The sequence below is a fragment of the Ranitomeya variabilis genome, chromosome 1, assembly GCF_051348905.1.
Source record: "Ranitomeya variabilis isolate aRanVar5 chromosome 1, aRanVar5.hap1, whole genome shotgun sequence".
Lineage (NCBI taxonomy): Eukaryota > Metazoa > Chordata > Amphibia > Anura > Dendrobatidae > Ranitomeya > Ranitomeya variabilis.
In genome coordinates, this window is record NC_135232.1 from 608,628,717 (window position 1) to 608,651,996 (window position 23,280).

Consider the following 23,280-nt stretch of genomic DNA (forward strand, 5'->3'; position numbering starts at 1 on the left):
ACTGACAGCAAGCAGAGGTCTATCAGAGTGAGAATAAAGTGACGGAGACGCCTGTGATGTGCTCACATGATGAAACTTTATTGAGAACACAGCAGACATCATACAAAACTTACCCCCAAATAAAAAGTAACAAAATAAAATAAAAGTTTTACACCCCACCCAGCCTTCTAGAGACCCTGCTCCTACCCTTCCATTACACTGGGACCTGTACTACACCAGTCTGGTCTGCTGCAATCCCCAGGGATGAGGCACAGAATAATGTCACCTCAACTAGTAGAAGCTAAAAAAACAGAACGAACAAACGAGAAAAAGGAAACTGCGAGAGGCGAGCGGTGCGGGACTCAGCGCCTCCTCCTGTCAGGGCTCCGGCTCCTCCTGCGACCACTCCTGAAAAACAGACATCCAGTACATGAGGTGAGCCGCTGTATCCACAGCACCTCCAGCAACGCAGGTGACCGTACAGCAGCTTGAGGGGTGAGCAGAGCATACGGTTTTATAGAAGCAATGTTAGTAGGGGCGAAGCCTGGGCAGCTTGGGGGCGCGGGCAATGAAGTGTCACCACAGTATCAGCAGTTTTATGGGAGTTACTTGTTCATTGGATAATCTGCTGCCGCCCCTAACTTCCCCGCCAGCCACCTGCCCCCAACCTTCCCGCCCACCACATGCACTCATCCCCTTCCTCCCTGCCAGCCACCTTCTGTTGGCCCCATCCTCCCCATGCGGGATCACATGCAGGGACTATTTAGTACCCCACCACCCCCCGCCCCAACTAGTTGTCATAGTCGGGGGATGGGCTTCTTACCTTCTCTTTCCCTTCGGAGGGCCCCGGACAAAACACCAGTCCACGCTGATAGGCTGCCCCATCATGTCCTGACCGTTTAGCCCCTCCATGGCCGCCAGGGCTTCTTTGTAAGTCTCATACTCCACCAGAGCATAACCCTGCAGTGAGAGACGTCACATGAGAAATACTGCAATATTTTCAGTGTCTCACCAGTTAAACATGACAAGTGGACAGTGCAGGAGACAGGAGAGCTACGTCCGATACTCGTTCAGCTGCACTACACCATCTAATGTCCATACATGCTCCAGCCGCTGCTTCCCTTCACCTCTCCATGTTACCTCTCCATGTTATACTGTCTCTCTACATCAGCCCCTCTCATGTATAACACTGAAGCCTTACTGACTTTTCTAAATCACTTCAAACCATCCACTACCGCCACACAGCGCACTAATCGCGCACACAAATCACTGCGCCACCTGCTCTCTCTCGTCTCATTCTCCTAGTCGCTGGCGACATCTCTCCCACCCCTGGCCTCCTTCTACCAGTATACAGAACGCGCATCCTGCTGTATATACAAGAACCCCCACTAATCTAATCAACATTCGCTGCTCACCTGTCCCTTAATGGTGCCCTTTGTGACTCACGGTCAGCGTGTAACAAACTCCACTACATCCAAGATTTCTTACTTTCTAACTCCCTTAACCGTCTGGTGCTTACTGAAACCTGGATCCAGCAGTCAGACACCACCACCACCGCCGCTGCTGCTCTATCGTATGGTGGGCTACAATTCTCACATGCCCCCAGACCTGAGAGCAGACAAGGTGAAGGTGTTGGTCTGTTCCTGTCATCACAGATTATCCCCGGTTCCCTCACTTATGTTTTCTTCCTTTGAAGTTTATACCGTTGGGCCCTGAAATCCCTTCTCCCTGCAAGTGGCGGTTGTGTGTCACCCTCCAGGTTCCTCCCGTCAGTTTCTGGGCCACTTTATCACTTGGCTTCCTATCCGGTGACAATCCCAGTCTCATCATGGGGGATTTTAACATCCCCAATGATGAGTCGCTCTCCTCTTCTGCATCATCTTCTATCTCTAACTTCCTTCTTTGGCCTTTCACAGCTTACTAACTCTCCTACACTTGAGGACGGGAATACTCCGGACCTGATGTTCTTCCAATTCTGCTCGCTGCATGACTTTGTAAACTCCTGCCTCTCAGACCATCACCTTCTCTCCTTCACCGTCAAGAACAGTCTCAACATCCAAGACAGCCCCACTTACCGCGCACAAGAAACCTACGTGCCATCCATGCCCAGCAGTTTATGAACAACATACAGTCATCTTTAGCCATGATCTCCTCCCTCTCCTGTCGAGAACTCAGCATTGTCACACTATAATAATACATTGCAGAGCGCCCTGGATGAAGCAGCACTGGCTACACTCAGAATAACCCGGCACATGCTGCAAACACACATTCTCCAGCACGGCTAAAGGTATGCCGAGCATCTGTGGAGAAAATTCACTTTCAGCAGGTGACTTCATCCATTATAAGTTCATGCTCAAAACAATTAAAGCTGCTCTCCATCTGGCTCAACAAGTCTACTTCACCACCCTCATCACACCTCTAGCCAACAATCCAAAACAAACTCTGAAACCCTTCACTCCCTCCTGACCCCCTGTCACCAAACTCAGTACTGACGATCTGGCCACTTATTACCTATTAAAAAAAAATCAATCACCTCCTTCAAGACATTTTTGCACAATCCCTTCAGATCCAGTATAACCACACCTCAAGTTCACTTTTCATCTTCGAGCCTGTTACAGGAGAAGAGACCAGGCTACTCACTTCTTCTCGCCCTACAACATGCACCAGTGACCCTATTGCCACATGTCCTTCAGTCCCTCTCTCCAGCTGCCACTACCTACCTAACTAAAATATTTAGGCTGTGTGCACACGATGCAGAATTGGCGCAGAATTTTCTGCACAAAATCTGCATCTTCTGGCAGAATCCTCAGCTGCGTTTTTGATGCGTTTTTTGTGCGGATTTTCTACAGATTTTACTACTGCGGATTTTTTTTTTTTTTTTTTTTTAACTCAAATAAATTTTTATTAAGAATAACATTACAATTGACATGTTACATTCTTGTTTTCAGTACAAAGTTTTCCCCCAAAACGAACCCCGCAATCCCAACTTATCCCGCCCCCCCCAATAAGACAGCCCACCTTGTTTAATAGCTCCACACTCAAATCTATAGGATGACTATCCCCACAGTTAGGACTATAGGTCACGTGTTATGTTTTCACCAATTCAGGGTCTTGATTCACCCAGTCTCTATAACAAACCTATCCCATGGCAAGCCAAGGAGACCACAGCTTATCGAACATTTCAATTTTCCCTCTTTTCTGATAAAACCCCTTTTCCAGTTTCAGGCCCTGCTTCACATATTGGAGGAATTCTCTTCTTGACGGCGGCTCGTCCTTAATCCAATTTCGCGCTATTACCTTCCGGGCCATGTACAGCAATCTGGCAATAGCTGTCTTCAGGTTGTTATCCACTTCAATCTCATCCACGCACCCCAACAAGCACACCATTGGGTCCCGTGGCACTGTGCATCTGTATGCTCCTTCCACACGACTCAAAACTACCAACCAAAAAGCAGCCAGTCTCGGACACGTCCACGTCATATGAAATATATCTGCCTCTGTAGATTTACACCTCGGGCACTGCGAATCATCACGCAAACCTGCCTTATATAACACCTCGGAGATTTGTAAACTCCGTGTATTACATAAAGCTGTGACAGCCTATACGGCTCGCTCAGAGACAGCCGTGGAACCCACTCCAGCACCGACTCCCAAGTTTCATTCTCCATTGGGCCCAGATCCCTCTCCCACTTAGCTCTCGCCAGTATTGGAAACCTTAACAGGAAAGTGTGCAGCAAGTCTTTATAAAGAGTGGAAATAACCCCCCCAGTAGTCCCTTCACCACACACATACTCTAACTCTATATCCCTTTGAATTCTGATGCCTCCGTCCCTATTCTGAGCTCCAAATGCACGTCTCATCCGCAAATATTGCTATTCCCCCGCAGGCCCGAGATCAAATTCCACCTGCAAATGGGAAAAGGATTTCAACTCTCCCTGCTCAATTATCTGATAGACATATTGAATCCCCTTGGCCTGTCATTCTGGTAGTACCCCCATTACCACAAACTCCTTTAAATTATTATTATGCCACAGCAGGGAGAATCTGGTCAGACCCGTAATCCCACGTATATGTTTTAGTCTACCCACAGCTTACATATCAATAACATAGTCGGATACAATTTCCCCAAAGCCCCCAGGGAGCCATCCTCCAGACATTGTACTGCTGGCCTTCTTTTTGTCACCTTTTCCATTAATTGCTGTACCGCCCCGGACGACCCTTCATGCACCCAGCCCTTTAAGTGCTGACTCTGGGCTGCAAGAAAATAAACTTCAGGGTTAGGCAATGCCAAGCCCCCATCTTCCTTGGGTCACTGAAGTGTCTCCAGTCTGATACGTGGATGTTGTCTCCCCCATACCAAATTCCTGAACAGGGAGTTAATCTGCCGAAATTTCCCACGCGGTATCCAAACTGGCGCATTATGAAGAACATACAGAATCTTCGGCATCAAAATCATTTTGATAAGATTCACCCTGCCCACCACAGATAAATGCAGCTTAACCCAAGCATCCACTTTTGCCTTAAGAACACCTAAGATCGGAGTCAGATTCCTATGTATGTAATCCGTAACCGGCATAGATACCCATATCCCAAGATATTTAAATTGACTTACCACCTTCAGTCGCCCATCCTCCAGTGGCTCACTCCCCTCCTCCCCTACGTCGTCCACTTTACACAAAATAGACTTACTCCAGTTTATCATCAGTCCTGACAGTGAGCCAAACCTTTCAATAATCCCAATAGCCCCCCCCCCCAAGGAAGCAACCGGTTCAGCTAGAAACAGTAGAATATCGTCTGCATACAACGCCACCCTCTCTTCAATCATCCCATATTTAAACCCAGACACCTCGTCAGACTGTCGAAGTTTAGCAGCCAGTGGCTCCACGGCCAGAGCAAACAAATCAGGAGAGAGCGGACGCCCCTGCCTCGTCCCTCTAGCTAATTGTATAGTCCGTGATAACTCCCCATTCACCCGGACTCTGGCCATCGGCTGCGAATACAGCAGCCGAATCCAGGACACAAACCGCGAGCCAAACCCCATATATTGCAACACCTGCCAGAGATATCCCCTTTCCACACTGTCGGACGCCTTATGGGCGTCTAAAGATGCAATAACTCTCTGGCCACAGTTATCAGACCTTAGCTGCAGATTCATAAATAGCCTCCGTAGGTTGACCGCCGTGGATCTACCAGGCATTTCTATTAATGGAGGGGTGCAGAAACGCTGCAGAAACGCACAAAAGAAGTGACATGCACTTCTTTGAAATCTGCGCAGCTTTTTTTTTTTTTTCCACATTGATTTACATTGTACTGTAAATCACAGTGCAGATCAGCAGCGTTTCTGCAGCAGAAAAAAACGCTGCAGATCTGCACTAAATCTGCATCGTGTGCACATAGCCTTAACCTCTCGCTTTCTTTGGGTATTTTTCCCTCTTCTTTCAAACATGTCAACATAACCAGTTTACTTTAAAAGCCATCCATGGATCAGAACAGCACTACTAACTACAGACCAAACTCTAATCTTCCCTTTATCTCCAAACTACTGGAATGCTTGGTCCACGCCTGTCTCATCCACCATCTCTCAGATAACTCTCTTCTCGACCCTTTACAATCTGGTTTCTGCTCTTCGATCTCTACTGAAACGGCCCCTACTAAAAAGTCACTAATGACAAAATACTATGCCTGCTGCTCCCTGCTGATACTCCTGGATCTCTGCAGCATTCGACACTGTGGATCATCAGCTCCTTCTCACTATGCTCCGCTCCTTTGGCCTCAAGGACACCGTTCTCTCCTGGTTCTCCTCCTATCTCTCTGACCGATCCTTCACTGTATCTTTTCCTGGCTCCTCGTCCCCTTACTATCGGGGTTCCGCTGTGCTCAAGTCCTAGGCCCCCTCCTCTTCACTCTATACACTTCCCCCATTGGACAAACCATCAGCAACTTTGGTTTCCAGTACCATCTCTGTGCTGATGACCCCCCGATTATACATAGTCTCCGGACATCGCCCCCACTTTAACACAAAATATCAGGGATTGCCGCTGTCTCGAACATCATGTCCTCCCTCTATCTGAAACTGAACTCCTTTTGATTCCTCCCTCTACTAACCTGTGGGGGTCTTCATGTGGTGCTCTGATTAGGTTTTCACGTGTATGATTTATAGTTTACATAAAGAATATTATATACAACTTGGGAAAAACCAAAACCCTTCTGCAAGCAGGTGGCAACCGTGGCGCCTACGCTGCAGCATGATCGCATATGTAACTAATTATATACACATTTGCTTAATGTAATCCTGAAGTTAAACCAAAAAAAAAAACTGTTTGAAAACGGAGCCGGCAACGCCTGTGCAGTAGCAGCTACCGGTGATCTGATAGCTGCTACTGCGCAGGTGGCGCAAGCTTGCTAAAAAGAAAAAATTTCCTCCTCCAAGATGGCGCCGGTAGCTGCTACTGTGCAGGCGAGGCCTCGTGTATATAATGCGTTACATATGTGATCATGCTGCAGCGTAGGCACCACCGCTGGTGCCTGCCTGCAGAAGGGGATTTTTTTTCCAAGACATATATAATTTTCATTATGTAAACTAGGGGGCAGGTGCCTGTCAGAAACCATACACATGAATACCTAATCAGCACCACATGAAGACCCCCCACAGGCCGCCCCGGGGCACGAGCAGATCATTAAAGGTACCGTCACATTAAGCGACGCTGCAGCGATATCGACAACGATGCCGATCGCTGCAGCGTCGCTGTTTCGTCGTTGTGTGGTCACTGGAGAGCTGTCACACAGACAGCTCTCCAGCGACCAACGATGCCGAAGTCCCCGGGTAACCAGGGTAAACATCGGGTTACTAAGCGCAGGGCCGCACTTAGTAACCCGATGTTTACCCTGGTTACCAGTGTAAATGTAAAAAAAAACACCAAACACTACATACTTACATTGCCGTGTCTGTCGCGTCCCTCGCCTTCAGCTTCCCTGCACTGTGTAAGCGCCGGCCCTAAAGCAGAGCGGTGACGTCACCGTTGTGCTTTGCTTTACGGCCGGCACTGACACATTCAGTGCAGGAAGCTCTGAGCAGCAGCGCGGACGCCGGGGGACGTGACAGACATCAGAGGGTGAGTATGTAGTGTTTTTTTTTTTAGTTTTACAATGGTAACCAGGGTAAATATCGGGTTACTAAGCGCGGCCCTGCGCTTAGTAACCCGATATTTACCCTGGTTACCATTGTAAAACATCGCTGGCATCGTTGCTTTTGCTGTCAAACACAACGATACCCGCCGATCTGACGACCAAATAAAGTTCTGGACTTTCAGCAACGACCAGCGATATCACAGCAGGATCCAGATCGCTGCTGCGTGTCAAACACAACGATATCGCTATCCAGGACGCTGCAACGCCACGGATCGCTATCGTTATCGCTGCAAAGTCGTTTAGTGTGAAGGTACCTTTACTCAAAGCTGAAAATAAAGATTACACAACAACCACAAGATGGATTTCATCACCGGGTATCATTGTAATCAGTATAACGGCGCCGACCTGACACTGTCTGTAGTTAATGTGCACAATCCTGCTGACAGGTTCCCTTAAAGTGTGCTTTAAATACACATCTGTTTAGACAAGCCTATCACCTCAACTCACTAACCTAACTCTCCCCTGATCCCTCCTAAATATTATCCATAATCCGCTCCTGTTTATTCATCGGTCTCCACATCCTCCATTTGAAGTCAGTTTGAGGGGTCTATATGATAGAACATACCCAAGTGTGACACCATTCTAAAAACTGCACCCCTAAAGGTGCTCAAAACCACATTCAAGAAGTTTATTAATCCTTCAGATGTTTCACAGGAATTTTGGGAATGTTTTTTTTTTTTTTTTTTAAATGAACATTTAACTTTTTTTTCACAAAAAATAGTACTTCAGCTCCAATTTGTTTTATTTTACCAAGAGTAACAGGAGAAATTGGACCCCAAAAGTTGTTGTTGAATTTGTCCTGAGTACGCTGATATCCCATAACTGGGGGTAAACCACTGTTTGAGCGAATGGCAGAGCTCGGAAGGGAAGGAGCACTGTTTGGAATGCAGACTTAGATGGAATGGTCTGCAGGCGTCACGTTGCGTTTGCAGAGCCCCTGATGTACCTAAACAGTAGAAACCCCCACAAGTGACTCCATATTGGAACCTAGACCCCCCGAAGGAACTTATCTAGATGTGTTGTGAGAACTTTGAACCCCCAAATGTTTCACTATAGTTAACGCAGAGCCGTGAAAATAAAAAATCTTTTCTTTTTCCACAAAAATTACATTTTAGCCCCCAGTTTTGTATTTTCCCCAGGGTGGATAAAAATCAATGTTTTTTTAAAAAAATAAAAAAAATCGGATTTTTTTGATTTAAATCGGATTTTTTTGATTTAAATCGGATTTTTTTCAATAAACTGCTTTTTGAGGAAAATATTTTACCATCCAAAGGTTCTTCCATCATGAGATAAAGCTGAGTTGTTTAACTCAGTAGAATAAAGGCTGTATATGTGTAACATTCACAATGCCATGCTCTTCCAGAGGTTTCTGTAGGATGCTGACTATCCAACAAGTTTGGGCATGTCAACTGAATGGAAAAAGAAACTAAACCAAAAGTGAAACCAAGCTAGAAGTGTGGAATTAAAGGGGCAGTATGAACAAAATGTGGAGGCTATTAATAGTTTATACAATTAAGACATGCTGCTTTTAAACACCTACCTATTGCCATATAGTAAAACAAAAAAGATTTTTACTTACTTTGGGGTCCCCCCCTCACCCTGGCGTTAGATCGTTGCCCCTAGTTTCGTCCGTGTAACTATGGGCGCACATGCGCACTGCTCTCACTTCTCATTTTAATCGTGATTTATATTAAAAAAAACCTTTTGATTTAAATCAGTGATTTAAATCATGATTAAAATCATGATTTAAATCGATCCGATTTAAATAGAAAAAAATCTTTTGATTTAAATCGTGATTTAAATCATGATTTAAAATCGGCGTGATTTAAATCAATCCACCCTGATTTTCCCAAGGGTAACAAGAGAAATTGGACCCCAAAAGTTGTTGTCCAATTTGTCCTGAGTACGCTGATACCCCATATGTTGGAGTAAACCCCTGTTTGGGCACACAGGAGAGCTCGGAAGGGAAGGAGCACTGTTTTCCTTTTTCAACGTAGAATTGGCTGGAATTGAGATCGGACGCCATGTCGCGTTTGGAGACCCCTGATGTGCCTAAACAGTAGAAACTCCCCAATTCTACCTGAAACCCTAACCCAAACACACCCCTAACCACACCCCTAACCCTGACACACCCCTAACCCTGACACACCACTAACCCTGACACACCCCTAACCCTGACACACCCCTAACCCTGACACACCACTAACCCTGACACACCACTAACCCTAATCCCAACCGTAAATGTAATCCAAACCCTAACGGGAAAATCGAAATAAATACATTTTTTTTATTTTATTGTTTTTCCTTAACTAAGGGGGTGATGAAGGGGGGGTTTGATTTACTTTTATAGCGGGTTTTTATGATTGGTAGCAGTCACACACTAAAAGACGCTTTTTATAACAAAAAATAGTTTTTGCGTCTCCACCTTTTGAGAGCTATAATTTTTCCACATTTTGGCCCACAGAGTCATGTGAGGTCTTGTTTTTTGCAGGACGAGTTGACATTTTTATTGGTACCATTTTCGGACATGTGACATTTTTTGATCGCTTTTTATTCCGATTTTTGTTAGGCAGAATGACCAAAAACCAGCCATTCATGAATTTCTTTTGGGGGAGGCGTTTATACCGTTTCGCGTTTGGTAAAATTGATAAAGCAGTTTTATTCTTCGGGTCAGTACGATTACAGCAAAACCTCATTTATATAATTTTTTTATGTTTTGGCGCTTTTATATGATAAAAACTAATAAAAAATAATTATTTTTGCATCGCTTTATTCTGAGGACTACTACTAACTTTTTTATTTTTTAATGATGATGCTGTATGGCGGCTAGTTTTTCAGCGGGACAAGATGACGTTTTCAGCGGTACCATGGTTATTTATATCTGCCTTTTTGATTGTGTGTTATTCCACTTTTTGATCGGCAGTATGATAATAAAGCGTTGTTTTTTTGCCTCTTTTTTTTTATACAGTGTTCACTGAAGGGGTTAACTAGTGGGACAGTTTTATAGGTCGGGTTGTTACGGATGTGGCAATACTAAATATGTAATAAACTCAGACTCACAAAAGAAAAATGGGTCCCAGATATCAAAAAATAATACCAAATTGGTTTCATGTAAATACCCATTGAATTACTGGCCAGTAAATGTATACTCCCAATATCAATTGAACCATAGAAAAATGGAGTTCCATACATATAATATTAAGAATAATAAATTTTATTGAAACATATCAACAAATCATAAACATTTAGCACAAAAGCTAAGAATGACAAAAGACCCTAGTTCAGAGATTGCTGCATACCCGGCACAATAAATGTATTAAAATGCACCCAAAACATGGTAAAAAATCCACCGTGTACTGAGTAATCCTAGTTACACATGATGCTGAAAAAAATATATATGCATATCAGGCAGCATTCAGCTTTCATCTGATAATGCATGTTACAAGCATCATGAACGTATCAGGTAATCATGTGGACATATAGAAATACAAAGTGGCGTAATTATAGGAAGAGTTCCTTACCCATGTTGGAGAATAATCAAGTGCCGGGATGCCCGTGTGGAACCCCCTGACGCGCGTTTCGCGTGAGCTTTTTCACAAGGAGGAAACGTGTTGAGCTACCAATAATTCGGCCTTCTTATAGTGGCATTCAAATGTGGCCCGCCCATTGTGCGCGTGCGCGCCGCCGCCGCAACCGGAAATGATGTCCCCGTTCGCCGGCATCTGCCAGGAGCGCACGTCAGGGGGAAATCCCCCTATGACGTCACTAGACATGCGCACCAGACCAAGTGAGGCCGGAGAGCCGGAACTCCGATCACGGACGTTGGGCGCACGCGCAAGGCATCCACCGCCATGTTGAATACTGGCACAAGAAAAAGGAACCCGCAGCAAGTACAACTGTGTATGGTAAACTATGCATGGAGTATTGGGCATATGTAACGAAATGTGTTTTTTTTTTTAATTTAGATAAAGAAATGTATTTATTGGAACAATATATTTATTTATTTTTCTTTATTTAGGATTTTTTTTTTTTTACATTGCCCCAGGGTATGACATGGTTGTATAGTGTCAGATCAGCGATCTAACAGGCTGTGCTGCAGGCTTGCCGGCGCCTGCTCTCAGCAGGCGCTTGCAAGCCTCCTCCCTGCAGGACCCGGATGTAGCCCAGCGGCCATTTTGGATCCAGGGCCTGCAGGGAGGAGACGCTCGGAAAAACGCGATCACGTTGCTCTGAGGGTCTCAGAGAAGCACGCAGGGAGCCCCCACCCTGCGCGATGCTTCCCTATGCCGCTGGAATGCTGTGATCATGTTTCATTGCAGTGTTCCGGGGGTTAATGTGCCGGGAGCGGTCCGTGACCGCTCCTAGCACATAGCGCCGGATGTCAGCTGTAATAATCAGCTGACACCTGGCGGCAATCGGCCGCGCTCCCCCTGTGAACGCGGCTGATCGCCCATGACGTACTATCCTGTCACTGGGAATTAAGTCCCAGGTCTCCTCGACAGGATAGTACATCATATGGCAGAAAGGGATTTAAGGGAATCTGTCCTTCACCCCCTGGGTTGCAGCAGATCCCTGAATGCAGTGCCCATAGATAGGGAGGAAGAGGTACAGATCGTGGTGATTTGCAGGGAGCAGGATTCCAGCGCCAGAACTGACGCTGATGGGAGGGTGGAAGTATTACAATGAAAACAAGAGGCAGGGATTTCTTTTAGGCACTGCACGCCCTGGAGCCTGGAAGAAATCCTTAGCACAGGTAAAGAATATAAGTTTTCTCAACAAGAAGACCGCCAATATGAGGCATACATATGTTAGCGCTATATAAATGATTCCTAAATAGATGGGTGCAGGGCTGGGGCGAGCAGTCATGTTTGCTCCTCTTACCTTCAAGAATCCCGTCCTCCGGTCCAGATTCAGGTGGACGTTCTTGATCTCCCCAAATTCGCCAAATTTATCATGGATATCCTCCTCTGTGGCTTCTTCATGGACCCCGGTGACAAAAAGGATCCAGCCCTCGACAGCTGAGAGACAGGAACGGGATTACAGATCAGCGGGTAAATAACAGGACCAAGCGCCCTAATGGGGTGCACAGGGGGCGAGGAATGATGGCGCAAATACTTACATCTCTGAGGACCCGGCTCATCTCCGTCCTGCTCCACGCTGTCATAGTCTTCTCGGATCCGGGCCCGCGAGCCCTCCTCTGTGCGGAGATAACTCCATTGTTAGTGTGGGAACATGTGCGACGGCGTCTTAAAGGGCCGCCATCCTACATATCAGGGGCAGGACGTGTGCGACGCTGCCATATAGGGCCGCCATCCTACATATCAGGGGCAGGACGTGTGCGACGCTGCCATATAGGGCCGCCATCCTACATATCAGGGGCAGGACGTGTGCGACGCTGCCATATAGGGCCGCCATCCTACATATCAGGGGCAGGACGTGTGCGACGCTGCCATATAGGGCCGCCATCCTACATATCAGGGGCAGGACGTGTGCGACGCTGCCATATAGGGCCGCCATCCTACATATCAGGGGCAGGACGTGTGCGACGCTGCCATATAGGGCCGCCATCCTACATATCAGGGGCAGGACGTGTGCGACGCTGCCATATAGGGCCGCCATCCTACATATCAGGGGCAGGACGTGTGCGACGCTGCCATATAGGGCCGCCATCCTACATATCAGGGGCAGGACGTGTGCGACGCTGCCATATAGGGCCGCCATCCTACATATCAGGGGCAGGACGTGTGCGACGCTGCCATATAGGGCCGCCATCCTACATATCAGGGGCAGGACGTGTGCGACGCTGCCATATAGGGCCGCCATCCTACATATCAGGGGCAGGACGTGTGCGATGCTGTCTTACAGGGCCGCCATCCTACATATCAGGGGGAGGATCCGTACAACGCTGTCTTATAGGGCCACCATCCTACATATCAGGGGGAGGATCCGTACAACGCTGTCTTATAGGGCCACCATCCTACATATCAGGGGGAGGATCCGTACAACGCTGCCATATAGGGCCACCATCCTACATATCAGGGGGAGGACATGTGCGACGCTGTCTTATAGGGCCGCCATCCTACAAATCAGGGGCAGGACGTGTGCGAAGCTGTCTTACAGGGCCGCCAACCTACATATCAGGGGGAGGATCCGTACAACGCTGTCTTATAGGGTCGCCTTCTTACATATCGGGGGTGCGTATGTGTATGACGCTGCATTATAGGACCGCCATCCTACATATCGGGGGTGGGGATGTGTAGGACGCTGCATTATAGGACCGCCATCCTACATATCGGGGGTGGAGATGTGTAGGACGCGCATTATAGGACCGCCATCCTACATATCGGGGGTGGGGATGTGTAGGACGCTGCATTATAGGACCGCCATCCTACATATCGGGGGTGGGGATGTGTAGGACGCTGCATTATAGGACCGCCATCCTACATATCGGGGGTGGGGATGTGTAGGACGCTGCATTATAGGACCGCCATCCTACATATCGGGGGTGGGGATGTGTAGGACGCTGCATTATAGGGCCGCCATCCTACATATCGGGGGTGGGGATGTGTAGGACGCTGCATTATAGGACCGCCATCCTACATATCGGGGGTGGGGATGTGTAGGACGCTGCATTATAGGACCGCCATCCTACATATCGGGGGTGGGGATGTGTAGGACGCTGCATTATAGGGCCGCCATCCTACATATCAGGGGGAGGATCCGTACAACGCTGTCTTATAGGGTCGCCTTCTTACATATCGGGGGTGCGTATGTGTATGACGCTGCATTATAGGACCGCCATCCTACATATCGGGGGTGGGGATGTGTAGGACGCTGCATTATAGGACCGCCATCCTACATATCGGGGGTGGGGATGTGTAGGACGCGCATTATAGGACCGCCATCCTACATATCGGGGGTGGGGATGTGTAGGACGCTGCATTATAGGACCGCCATCCTACATATCGGGGGTGGGGATGTGTAGGACGCTGCATTATAGGACCGCCATCCTACATATCGGGGGTGGGGATGTGTAAGATGCTGCATTATAGGGCCGCCATCCTACATATCGGGGGTGGGGATGTGTAGGACGCTGCATTATAGGACCGCCATCCTACATATCGGGGGTGGGGATGTGTAGGACGCTGCATTATAGGACCGCCATCCTACATATCGGGGGTGGGGATGTGTAGGACGCTGCATTATAGGACCGCCATCCTACATATCGGGGGTGGGGATGTGTAGGACGCTGCATTATACGACCGCCATCCTACATATCGGGGGTGGGGATGTGTAGGACGCTGCATTATAGGACCGCCATCCTACATATCGGGGGTGGGGATGTGTAGGACGCTGCATTATAGGACCGCCATCCTACATATCGGGGGTGGGGATGTGTAGGACGCTGCATTATAGGACCGCCATCCTACATATCGGGGGTGGGGATGTGTAGGACGCTGCATTATAGGGCCGCCATCCTACATATCGGGGGTGGGGATGTGTAGGACGCTGCATTATAGGACCGCCATCCTACATATCGGGGGTGGGGATGTGTAGGACGCTGCATTATAGGACCGCCATCCTACATATCGGGGGTGGGGATGTGTAGGACGCTGCATTATAGGGCCGCCATCCTACATATCGGGGGTGGGGATGTGTAGGACGCTGCATTATAGGACCGCCATCCTACATATCGGGGGTGGGGATGTGTAGGACGCTGCATTATAGGACCGCCATCCTACATATCGGGGGTGGGGATGTGTAGGACGCTGCATTATAGGACCGCCATCCTACATATCGGGGGTGGGGATGTGTAGGACGCTGCATTATAGGACCGCCATCCTACATATCGGGGGTGGGGATGTGTAGGACGCTGCATTATAGGACCGCCATCCTACATATCGGGGGTGGGGATGTGTAGGACGCTGCATTATAGGACCGCCATCCTACATATCGGGGGTGGGGATGTGTAGGACGCTGCATTATAGGACCGCCATCCTACATATCCCATTGTAGATCTGCCCTGTCTTTGCTGGCTGATAACAGATAACACACCCTGAACATACTCACCGGCCCCAAATCCTCTTCCTTTCCTTTTCTTTGCCTTCTCCTTTAATTTGTGGATACTTTCTGAACGAGAGAATAAGCCAAGATATCAACGTCACACAGCGGCAGGGGGAGACCACGAAAACACATCACATTCTCTTATAAGGGGGCTCCAAAATACAGAGACCCTCAATCTGCAGTTTTAGGTGTCTCCTGCTGCCTGTGAGTTACCTGGACGGGTATTCCAGGGTTAATACTACCAGAAAATGAGGGTACTACCACTTTAAGGAGGCAGATAGACACATGGACGCCATATTACTATGTCCGGCCCCATACACACCGTCACCGTCCTCGTCCATGGCGAAGTCCTCGCCTCCAGCCTCGTGTAGATCCAGCACATCGGCCATGATTGCAGCGTGAGAGTTGAGCGAGAAGACACTGAGACAGGAACCAGGCAGGACAGGAACCAAAACAGCGCACAGTGATGACGCAGTGAGCGGAAGTGACGTCACGACGGGAGGTCTACGCCGCCATATTGGGAAGGTCAAATGCAGATAAATGCTATATCCGAGGGAGGAGAGTCCGATAAACCCGTATCATAGCAGGGTGGTGACACCAGAAGGGTCGTAGTCCTGTCATAACTCCAAAGAAAATGGGGATTTTCTTATTACCAGCTCTGATGGAAATCAGTGATGTCATCACCAGGGGCGGGGCTGACAACTATCACAGGATACACAGGCTGGTTGTCAGCAGGAACAGAATTGTGATGTTGGCGGAGCTCCACTCCCAGTATACAGGACTTTACAGATCAGTAAACTCACCATGTTCTTGTAAATAGTTTTTATTTGTGTATATGGCCATACAAAGAGCAGATAGTGATATAAAACCCGGGATATTGGTCCGGTACCAGTCGTGGAGACCTTGTTAGGTAGTAAGAAAAGTATAGATAGAAAATAGTCCTTTGTACAGTATAATACCGTAGTGTCCGTTCTCGCCTCACGCGATGGGCGCAGTTATTGCTTCCTTTACCGGTACAGGAACATGGTGTGTCCTACTCCGTTATCGTACGATCTGTCTACCTCCTCTCCAAAGAAATGTCACATGCTATACAATAACCAATCAGAAGGCTAGAAATAAGCTCCACCCCCGAGGAGTCAGAACTGCAGCGATGTCATGCAACCCCTCAGGGCGGGGCTAGAGGTGGGGCATTCCATACTGGTTGATGGGCACTTTTGCGCTCTATACTGGTGGCTCAGGGTTATTAGGGCATCTGTGAGGGCGCAGGGAGTCTGGATATAGTTCAGTATTTGGCAGAATAGCCCTTTATGATCGGGGTATCCAAGCAAAGATTAGTTATCATGGGTCCTGCCACCCTTCTGAGATCTCCCACCATACCCAGCACTCTAATCACTGGTCATACAATGTCCAGGGCTGAATGGTAGCACCTGACCCTGAGGTCCATGTCTCACTGTGTGCTCCTGCCATGTTCTGCACCCATGCCTGACCCTACTGTCGGGCGCATGCACAATAGATATATCTTTAAGCCTCCAGCATGAAGCTTCTATTACACAAGCACAGAACTCTCGGCCCATGCATGCTCCGCAGAGGAGGTGTCTCTGCTCCTTCATGATAAGCTGCTATTACCCAAGCACAGAACTCGGAGCATGTGCAGATGATGCATCTCAACTTCTCCGCACAGCCTGATAAAACCCATGTATGGTAGATACAACACTTACTACATAGGGCACGGTTTCTACTGTGCAGGGAGGTCTGTAATAGAAGCCGAATTACAGAGGTGCTGAGACACATCCTCTGCTGCACATGCGCACACCAGGAGCTTCAGTTCATGCATGTGCATGTGGATTGGGACAGGTACTGGTCCAGTGACCGCCCAGAGGACGCATGCAAGAAAGATTTTGTTCATGCGCTGTACAAACCAAAAGATGGAGTCAGAGGACAGTGATACAGCTTGTAGAGCACATGCACTAAACAGCAGCCTTGGACACGTGACCAGGGAAGAGAAAGCCGATTAGGCTACTTTCACACATCCGTCTTTTTGTTTCAGGCTAAATCCGGCTATTTAGAGAAAAACCGGAACCGGAAAAAATAAAAACCAGAACCGTTTTTTCCCCCATTGACTTGTATTAGCGCCGGATCACGCCGCATGGCCCAGCGTTCCTTCCGTTTTTTTCCGATTCCGGCGTCTGAAAAAAAAAACGTCTACTGCAACGTTTTTTGTCTCCGGCGAAAAAGCCTGAAGCGGCTGTTTGCTACAATAAAAGCCTATGGGAGCCGGAAAGTGCCGGATCCGGAAAAAGGCGGATCCGTTTTTTTAAACTGAGCATGCTCCAAATTTTTTTTTTTAACCAATAATCTAGATAGGCTAGCTGGATCCGTCAAAAAAACGGATCTGTCGCATCAGTTTTTCAAAATCTGCGCCGGATCCAGTTTTTCCAACATTCGCCAGATTTAGCCTGACACTGAAAACCTGATGTGTGAAAGTAGCCTTAGGCAGTAGAGTAACAGATCTCAAACTGAAAATATAGAGAAGATGGGACCTGAGTGGCCAGTTTTGCTTTCTGACATTTTTTTGGAGTACATTTTCGTGTAGTCTATTCACAGATCCCTCCTGTTGTGCCATCAGTCTGTGCTTGTGATACGTGAGCGCGGGACAACACGGCGGAAGACAAAACTAATCTGTCTTGTTAAGCCCTTCCCCCCCATTTCCATACAGAACCCGCATTCACTCTAGTTATAAAAGCTACGGACATAAAAATACTAAAAATAAACCTGACGCTTATAAAACTCCCCCCTGGCCTTGGGTACAGGCCGCAGGAAAGCAGAAGGGGTGAAGCCTAAGACTGCAGGCGGCGCAGTGCGGCTATTAAAATATAGAATATATATAAAAGACAGAGACAAGACACAGGTCACCGGAGTATAAACCACGGTGCGCGTACGTACATACAACATGTGCAAAGGTGGCGGGAGGAAACGGGCGTGCTGCCGGGGCCCCTTTACTTTATGCCACGGTAGTGTATTCGGTGCTGCCGGCAGAGCCTAAGTGGCGGGAGGAAACGGGCGTGCTGCCCGGGCCCCTATACTTTATGCCACGGTAGTGTATTCAGTCCTGCCGGCAGAGCCAAAGTGGTGAGAGGAGACAGGCATGCTGCCCGGGCCCCTATACTTTATGCCACGGTAGTGTATTCGGTGCTGCCGGCAGAGCCAAGGTGGCGGGAGGAGACGGGCGTGCTGCCCGGGCCCCTATACTTTATGCCACGGTAGTGTATTTGGTGCTGCCAGCAGAGCCAAGGTGGCAGGAGGAGACGGGCGTGCTGCCCTGGCCCCTATACTTTATGCCACGGTAGTGTATTTGGTGCTGCTGGCAGAGCCAAGGTGGTGAGGAGACGGGTGTGCTGCCCAGGCCCCTATACTTTATGCCACGGTAGTGTATTTGGTGCTGCCAGCAGAGCCAAGGTGGCGGGAGGAGACAAGCGTGCTGCCCGCGCCCCTATACTTTATGCCACCGTAGCGTATTCGGTGCTGCCGGCAGAGCCAAGGAGGCGGGAGGAGACGGGCGTGCTGCCCGGGCCCCTATACTTTATGCCACGGTAGTGTATTCGGTGCTGCCAGTAGAGCCAAGGTGCCGGCAGAATTTGAGAAAAGGTCAACACTGTCCTGAATATTAACGCAAGTCTCTAGTTCTGGGGCTTGTTAATACTGGGTGAAGATGTTACAGTGTACAGCTCCTGAAATCTCTCTGGTCATCCTAACACCAGGACAGAACCCACGAAATTGAGTCACGATACCTTTCTGAACTGCGGACCAGCCACAAATGCTCACTCCTTAGTGGAAATTCATACATATGCCCTTTACTTAACTGGTGAAATGTTTTTTAACATTCCACCTATAGGAGCTTGGGGACTTTAGTTTGGAATTATCAGGTCAGTCCTCGTAAAAGTTGTCTTTTCGAGGAAACACTCTGGCTTTTGCCCTGGAGGCACCAGAGAGGTATCCAGAGCGTTGTACACTGTAAGTTCTCTTATGTGCCCGGGGTCTCCTTCATAACAATGCCAATCATATGGGGCAGAGCCCACCACCCCGGCCTAGCAGTTGGAGGAGTGAATATTGCCCAACTGCCCAGCAGCCAGCATCAGGATATCCTTCTTTTCCTTGTGGTAGCGCAGCTCCTTTCCAGCGAGCCGAGCCTCATCAAGTTGCCTCTCAGTGGCGGCTAGCTCTCTGGTGAGGATCCCGGGAATGTCTTGCTCTCGGTTCACCCAGTCCATGGCCATCTGGTTCCTCATATCATCATCCAGTGCCCGATGAGAGTAGTGAGCCAACACCTCCTGCACAGAACACAACATCAACTGATCAGGACACAAGTGAATGAAGAGTGAAGGAAAGATAAGCGGAGCAAAACCGGACCTGACGGGAGCACTGACGTTCCCTCATCGCTTTCAGGCTGCCATTCCAGTGCAAGAGCTGAAAGACGGTCATCAGCTCCTAGGAAAGAGTATAACAATTATATTCTTGTACAAAGGGAGCAGTATTATAGTAGTTATATTCTTGTACATAGGAGCAGTATTATAGCAGTTATATTCTTGTACATAGGAGCAGTATTATAGCAGTTATATTCTTGTACATAGGGGGCAGTATTATAGTAGTTATATTCTTGTACACAGGAGGCAGTATTATAGTAGTTATATTCTTGTATGTAAGAGCAGTATTATAGTAGTTATATTCTTGTACATAGGAGGCAGTATTATAGTAGTTATATTCTTGTATGCAAGAGCAGTATTATAGTAGTTATATTCTTGTACATAGGAGCAGTATTATAGCAGTTATATTCTTGTACATAGGAGGCAGTATTATAGCAGTTATATTCTTGTACATAGGAGCAGTATTATAGTAGTTATATTCTTGTATGCAAGAGCAGTATTATAGTAGTTATATTCTTGTACATAGGAGCAGTATTATAGCAGTTATATTCTTGTACACAGGAGGCAGTATTATAGTAGTTATATTCTTGTAAATAGGAGCAGTATTATAGTAGTTATATTCTTGTACATAGGGGCAGTATTATAGTAGTTATATTCTTGTACATAGGGGGCAGTATTATAGTAGTTATATTCTTGTACATAGGGGGCAGTATTATAGTAGTTATAGTCTTGTACATAGGGGGCAGTATTATAGTAGTTATATTCTTGTACATAGGAGCAGTGTTATAGTAGTTATATTCTTGTACATAGGGGGCAGTATGATAGTAGTTATATTCTTGTACATAGGGGTCAGTATTATAGTAGTTATAGTCTTGTACATAGGAGCAGTATTATAGTAGCTATATTCTTATACATAGGAGCAGTATTATAGTAGTTATATTCTTGTATATAGGGGGAGTATTATAGTAGTTATATTCTTGTACATAGGAGCAGTATTATAGTAGTAATATTCTTGTACATAGGAGCAGTATTATAGTAGTTATACTCTTGTACATAAGAGCAGTATTATAGTAGTTATATTCTTGTACATAGGGGGCAGTATTATAGTAGTTATATTCTTGTACATAGGAGCAGTATTATAGTAGTTACATTCTTGTACATAGGAGCAGTATTATAGCAGTTATATTCTTGTACATAGGAGCAGTATTATAGTAGTAATATTCTTGTACATAGGAGCAGTATTATAGTAGTTATACTCTTGTACATAAGAGCAGTATTATAGTAGTTATATTCTTGTACATAGGGGGCAGTATTATAGTAGTTATATTCTTGTACATAGGAGCAGTATTATAGTAGTTATATTCTTGTACATAGGGAGCAGTATTATAGTAGTTATATTCTTGTACATAGGGGCAGTATTACAGTAGTTATATTCTTATACATACGAGGCAGCATTATGGTAGTTATATTCTTGTACACAGAGGGCAGTATGATCAGTGTTTCCTTTGTATTCTCTGTTCGGTGTGTATACCTGGAATTCCAGCATGGATTTGCCCTTGTTGGACTCCAGCATGAAGCGGAAGGCCCCGATTCCTGTGTTGGGGTTGTCAGCTTCCTCGCGGTTCCCCTATGAGGACAGACAGATGGGAGGACTCAGCGTTGTCAGTGACATCTGCAGACTATTACGTTGTTGCTGTCGGGATCATCTGCTTTTAATTGGTGACACCACATTTGCAGACAAGACATTTTCTGAGAGAGATCAGCGGCCGCCAGCACTAATTGTTCTCAGAGGCCTTGTGGGCTTCATTGTTAAGAGGATAAAATTAAACCAGCGTCTCCAATTCTCGTAACCCTTCGACGAGCGTGACAGGACGCACCGGGGCGGGGGAAGAGAAATACCAGCATGCAAAATTAATTTATTAGGGAATATGGATGATTTTATGATGGCGATCACATGAGCGAAACAAAGGAAACTTTGTCCAGCACCAAGGAGTTGTACAACTGTCGGCCACTAGTGGTGGGCCAACGTGGTATGATAACGTGCTATGCGAGTGTGCTCGGGTGTTAGCAGTGTATTTTGGGTGTGCTCCGGCCCAATCCCCACGTGTTGCTGCTGTCTTCCACCACAAAACATGCAGCCGCAGGGACTCGGATATATTATCCGAGGACGTTCACTCATCACTATATGCCACATCTCTGGGGAGTAAATTTGTCATGCCGCATCCAGTCCCCGATTCATCACGCCGCCTCCACCGGCCGGTACATGGGGAGGGGGGAGATTTGTCCTGTGCCTCTGGCTTGTACTGGGGAAAATTCATCACAGGGGGCATTTGTCATGCACCTATGCCCCGTATGGGGGGCGGGGGATTCATCACACTGTGTGACGACATCCCTTACGTTGAACGTGGCCAGGGCCTCGCAGACGCTCTTCTCTATGAACTCGTCAGTGATCCTGCGGGACGGATGCTCGTTGAACACGGAGTTCATCAGGGCGATCTTCGCCGCACTTCTCCGCGCTTCTGCTTTAGTTGGACAGAACTAGAGAGAATAAAATCAATGAGAAAAACAGCAAAAAAGGGATTGACAGCGCAGGCGTACATTCAGCCGGTACCTGGAAGCTCCCGAAGCAGCTGCCCCCAGGCAGGGTGACGTAGCAGACGTATGGCGGGCTGTTAGACGGCACCATCTCGTACACCACCAGGGCGCCATTCTTCAGCTCCGCCCCCCGCGTCTGCTTCATCTGCCAGAATTCCTGCAGCGCCTCCACCACGTTCACTGCACAGAAGATAACATGATGAGGGCCAGTGAGGGGACGCTTCGCCCCCCATACTCATGTCAGGACGGTGTCATTTCTCCATTCAGTAGCCCTCCTGCCCCCCCGTCCCTCCATTCAGGGGCCCTCCTGCCCCCCGTCCCTCCATTCAGGGGCCCTCCTGCCCCCCGTCCCTCCATTCAGTAGCCCTCCTGCACCCCATCCCTCCATTCAGGGGCCCTCCTGCACCCCGTCCCTCCATTCAGGGGCCCTCCTGCACCCCGTCCCTCCATTCAGTAGCCCTCCTGCACCCCGTCCCTCCATTCAGGGGCCCTCCTGTCCCCCCTCCAGTACTTCCATTCAGGGGCCCTCAGTGACCCCCACGCCCTGTATTAGCAGAGCCATTCCCTGGTGTTTGGGGCCACCCTCCGCGCCCACCCATAGACAGGAGAGCCCCTCCACAGGCCCCCTCCGCACTGCCAGCCCCGCCGGTTCTCACCTCGCCCGTAGCCCTGGGTGTGTTTGGCGAAGCTCCGCACCACAGCCTCCACCGCCTCCCGCAGCACGGCCGGACTCCCCGCACTACCCGGGATCCCCAGGCCGAGCGGGGGCGGAGGAGCCGAGGCCTGTGATGTGGGGTACGAGCCCCCAGTGACTCCGGGCCTCAGGGAGCGCAGGGAGCCGGTAGACACCCCGGGACCGACCCCCGGCTGTAACCGCTGAGAACGGAGAGACTCCATGGGCGAATAACGGGATTAAGGAGACGGAGCTGTCACTCACACTGACAACCAATCAGCAGCTGGGACCTGCAGAAGGGGCGGAACACCTCAGCGGCATAACGGGACGGACAGACTTAACTGTCACTCACACAAGAAA

The 23,280-nt window shown here is 48.2% G+C and overlaps 2 protein-coding genes across 2 annotated transcripts; both read right to left on the reverse strand.

Annotated features, from left to right (window-relative positions):
• Positions 1–57: 57 nt before the first annotated feature.
• Positions 58–15,714, reverse strand: RBM8A (RNA binding motif protein 8A). Its single transcript, XM_077260548.1, has 6 exons — positions 15,554–15,714; positions 15,238–15,297; positions 12,287–12,364; positions 12,049–12,185; positions 803–939; positions 58–387 (listed from the first exon to the last, which is right to left on the reverse strand). Exons 1-6 carry the CDS (start codon positions 15,618–15,620, stop codon positions 342–344), a joined length of 525 nt encoding a protein of 174 aa, XP_077116663.1. The 5' UTR covers positions 15,621–15,714; the 3' UTR covers positions 58–341.
• A 324-nt stretch (positions 15,715–16,038) lies between these two features.
• On the reverse strand, positions 16,039–23,178 carry LIX1L (limb and CNS expressed 1 like). Its single transcript, XM_077260552.1, has 6 exons — positions 22,904–23,178; positions 22,264–22,427; positions 22,050–22,190; positions 21,184–21,279; positions 19,639–19,716; positions 16,039–19,559 (listed from the first exon to the last, which is right to left on the reverse strand). The coding sequence occupies exons 1-6, from the start codon at positions 23,142–23,144 to the stop codon at positions 19,317–19,319; spliced, it is 963 nt and encodes a 320-aa protein (XP_077116667.1). The 5' UTR covers positions 23,145–23,178; the 3' UTR covers positions 16,039–19,316.
• Between the last annotated feature and the right edge of the window lie 102 nt (positions 23,179–23,280).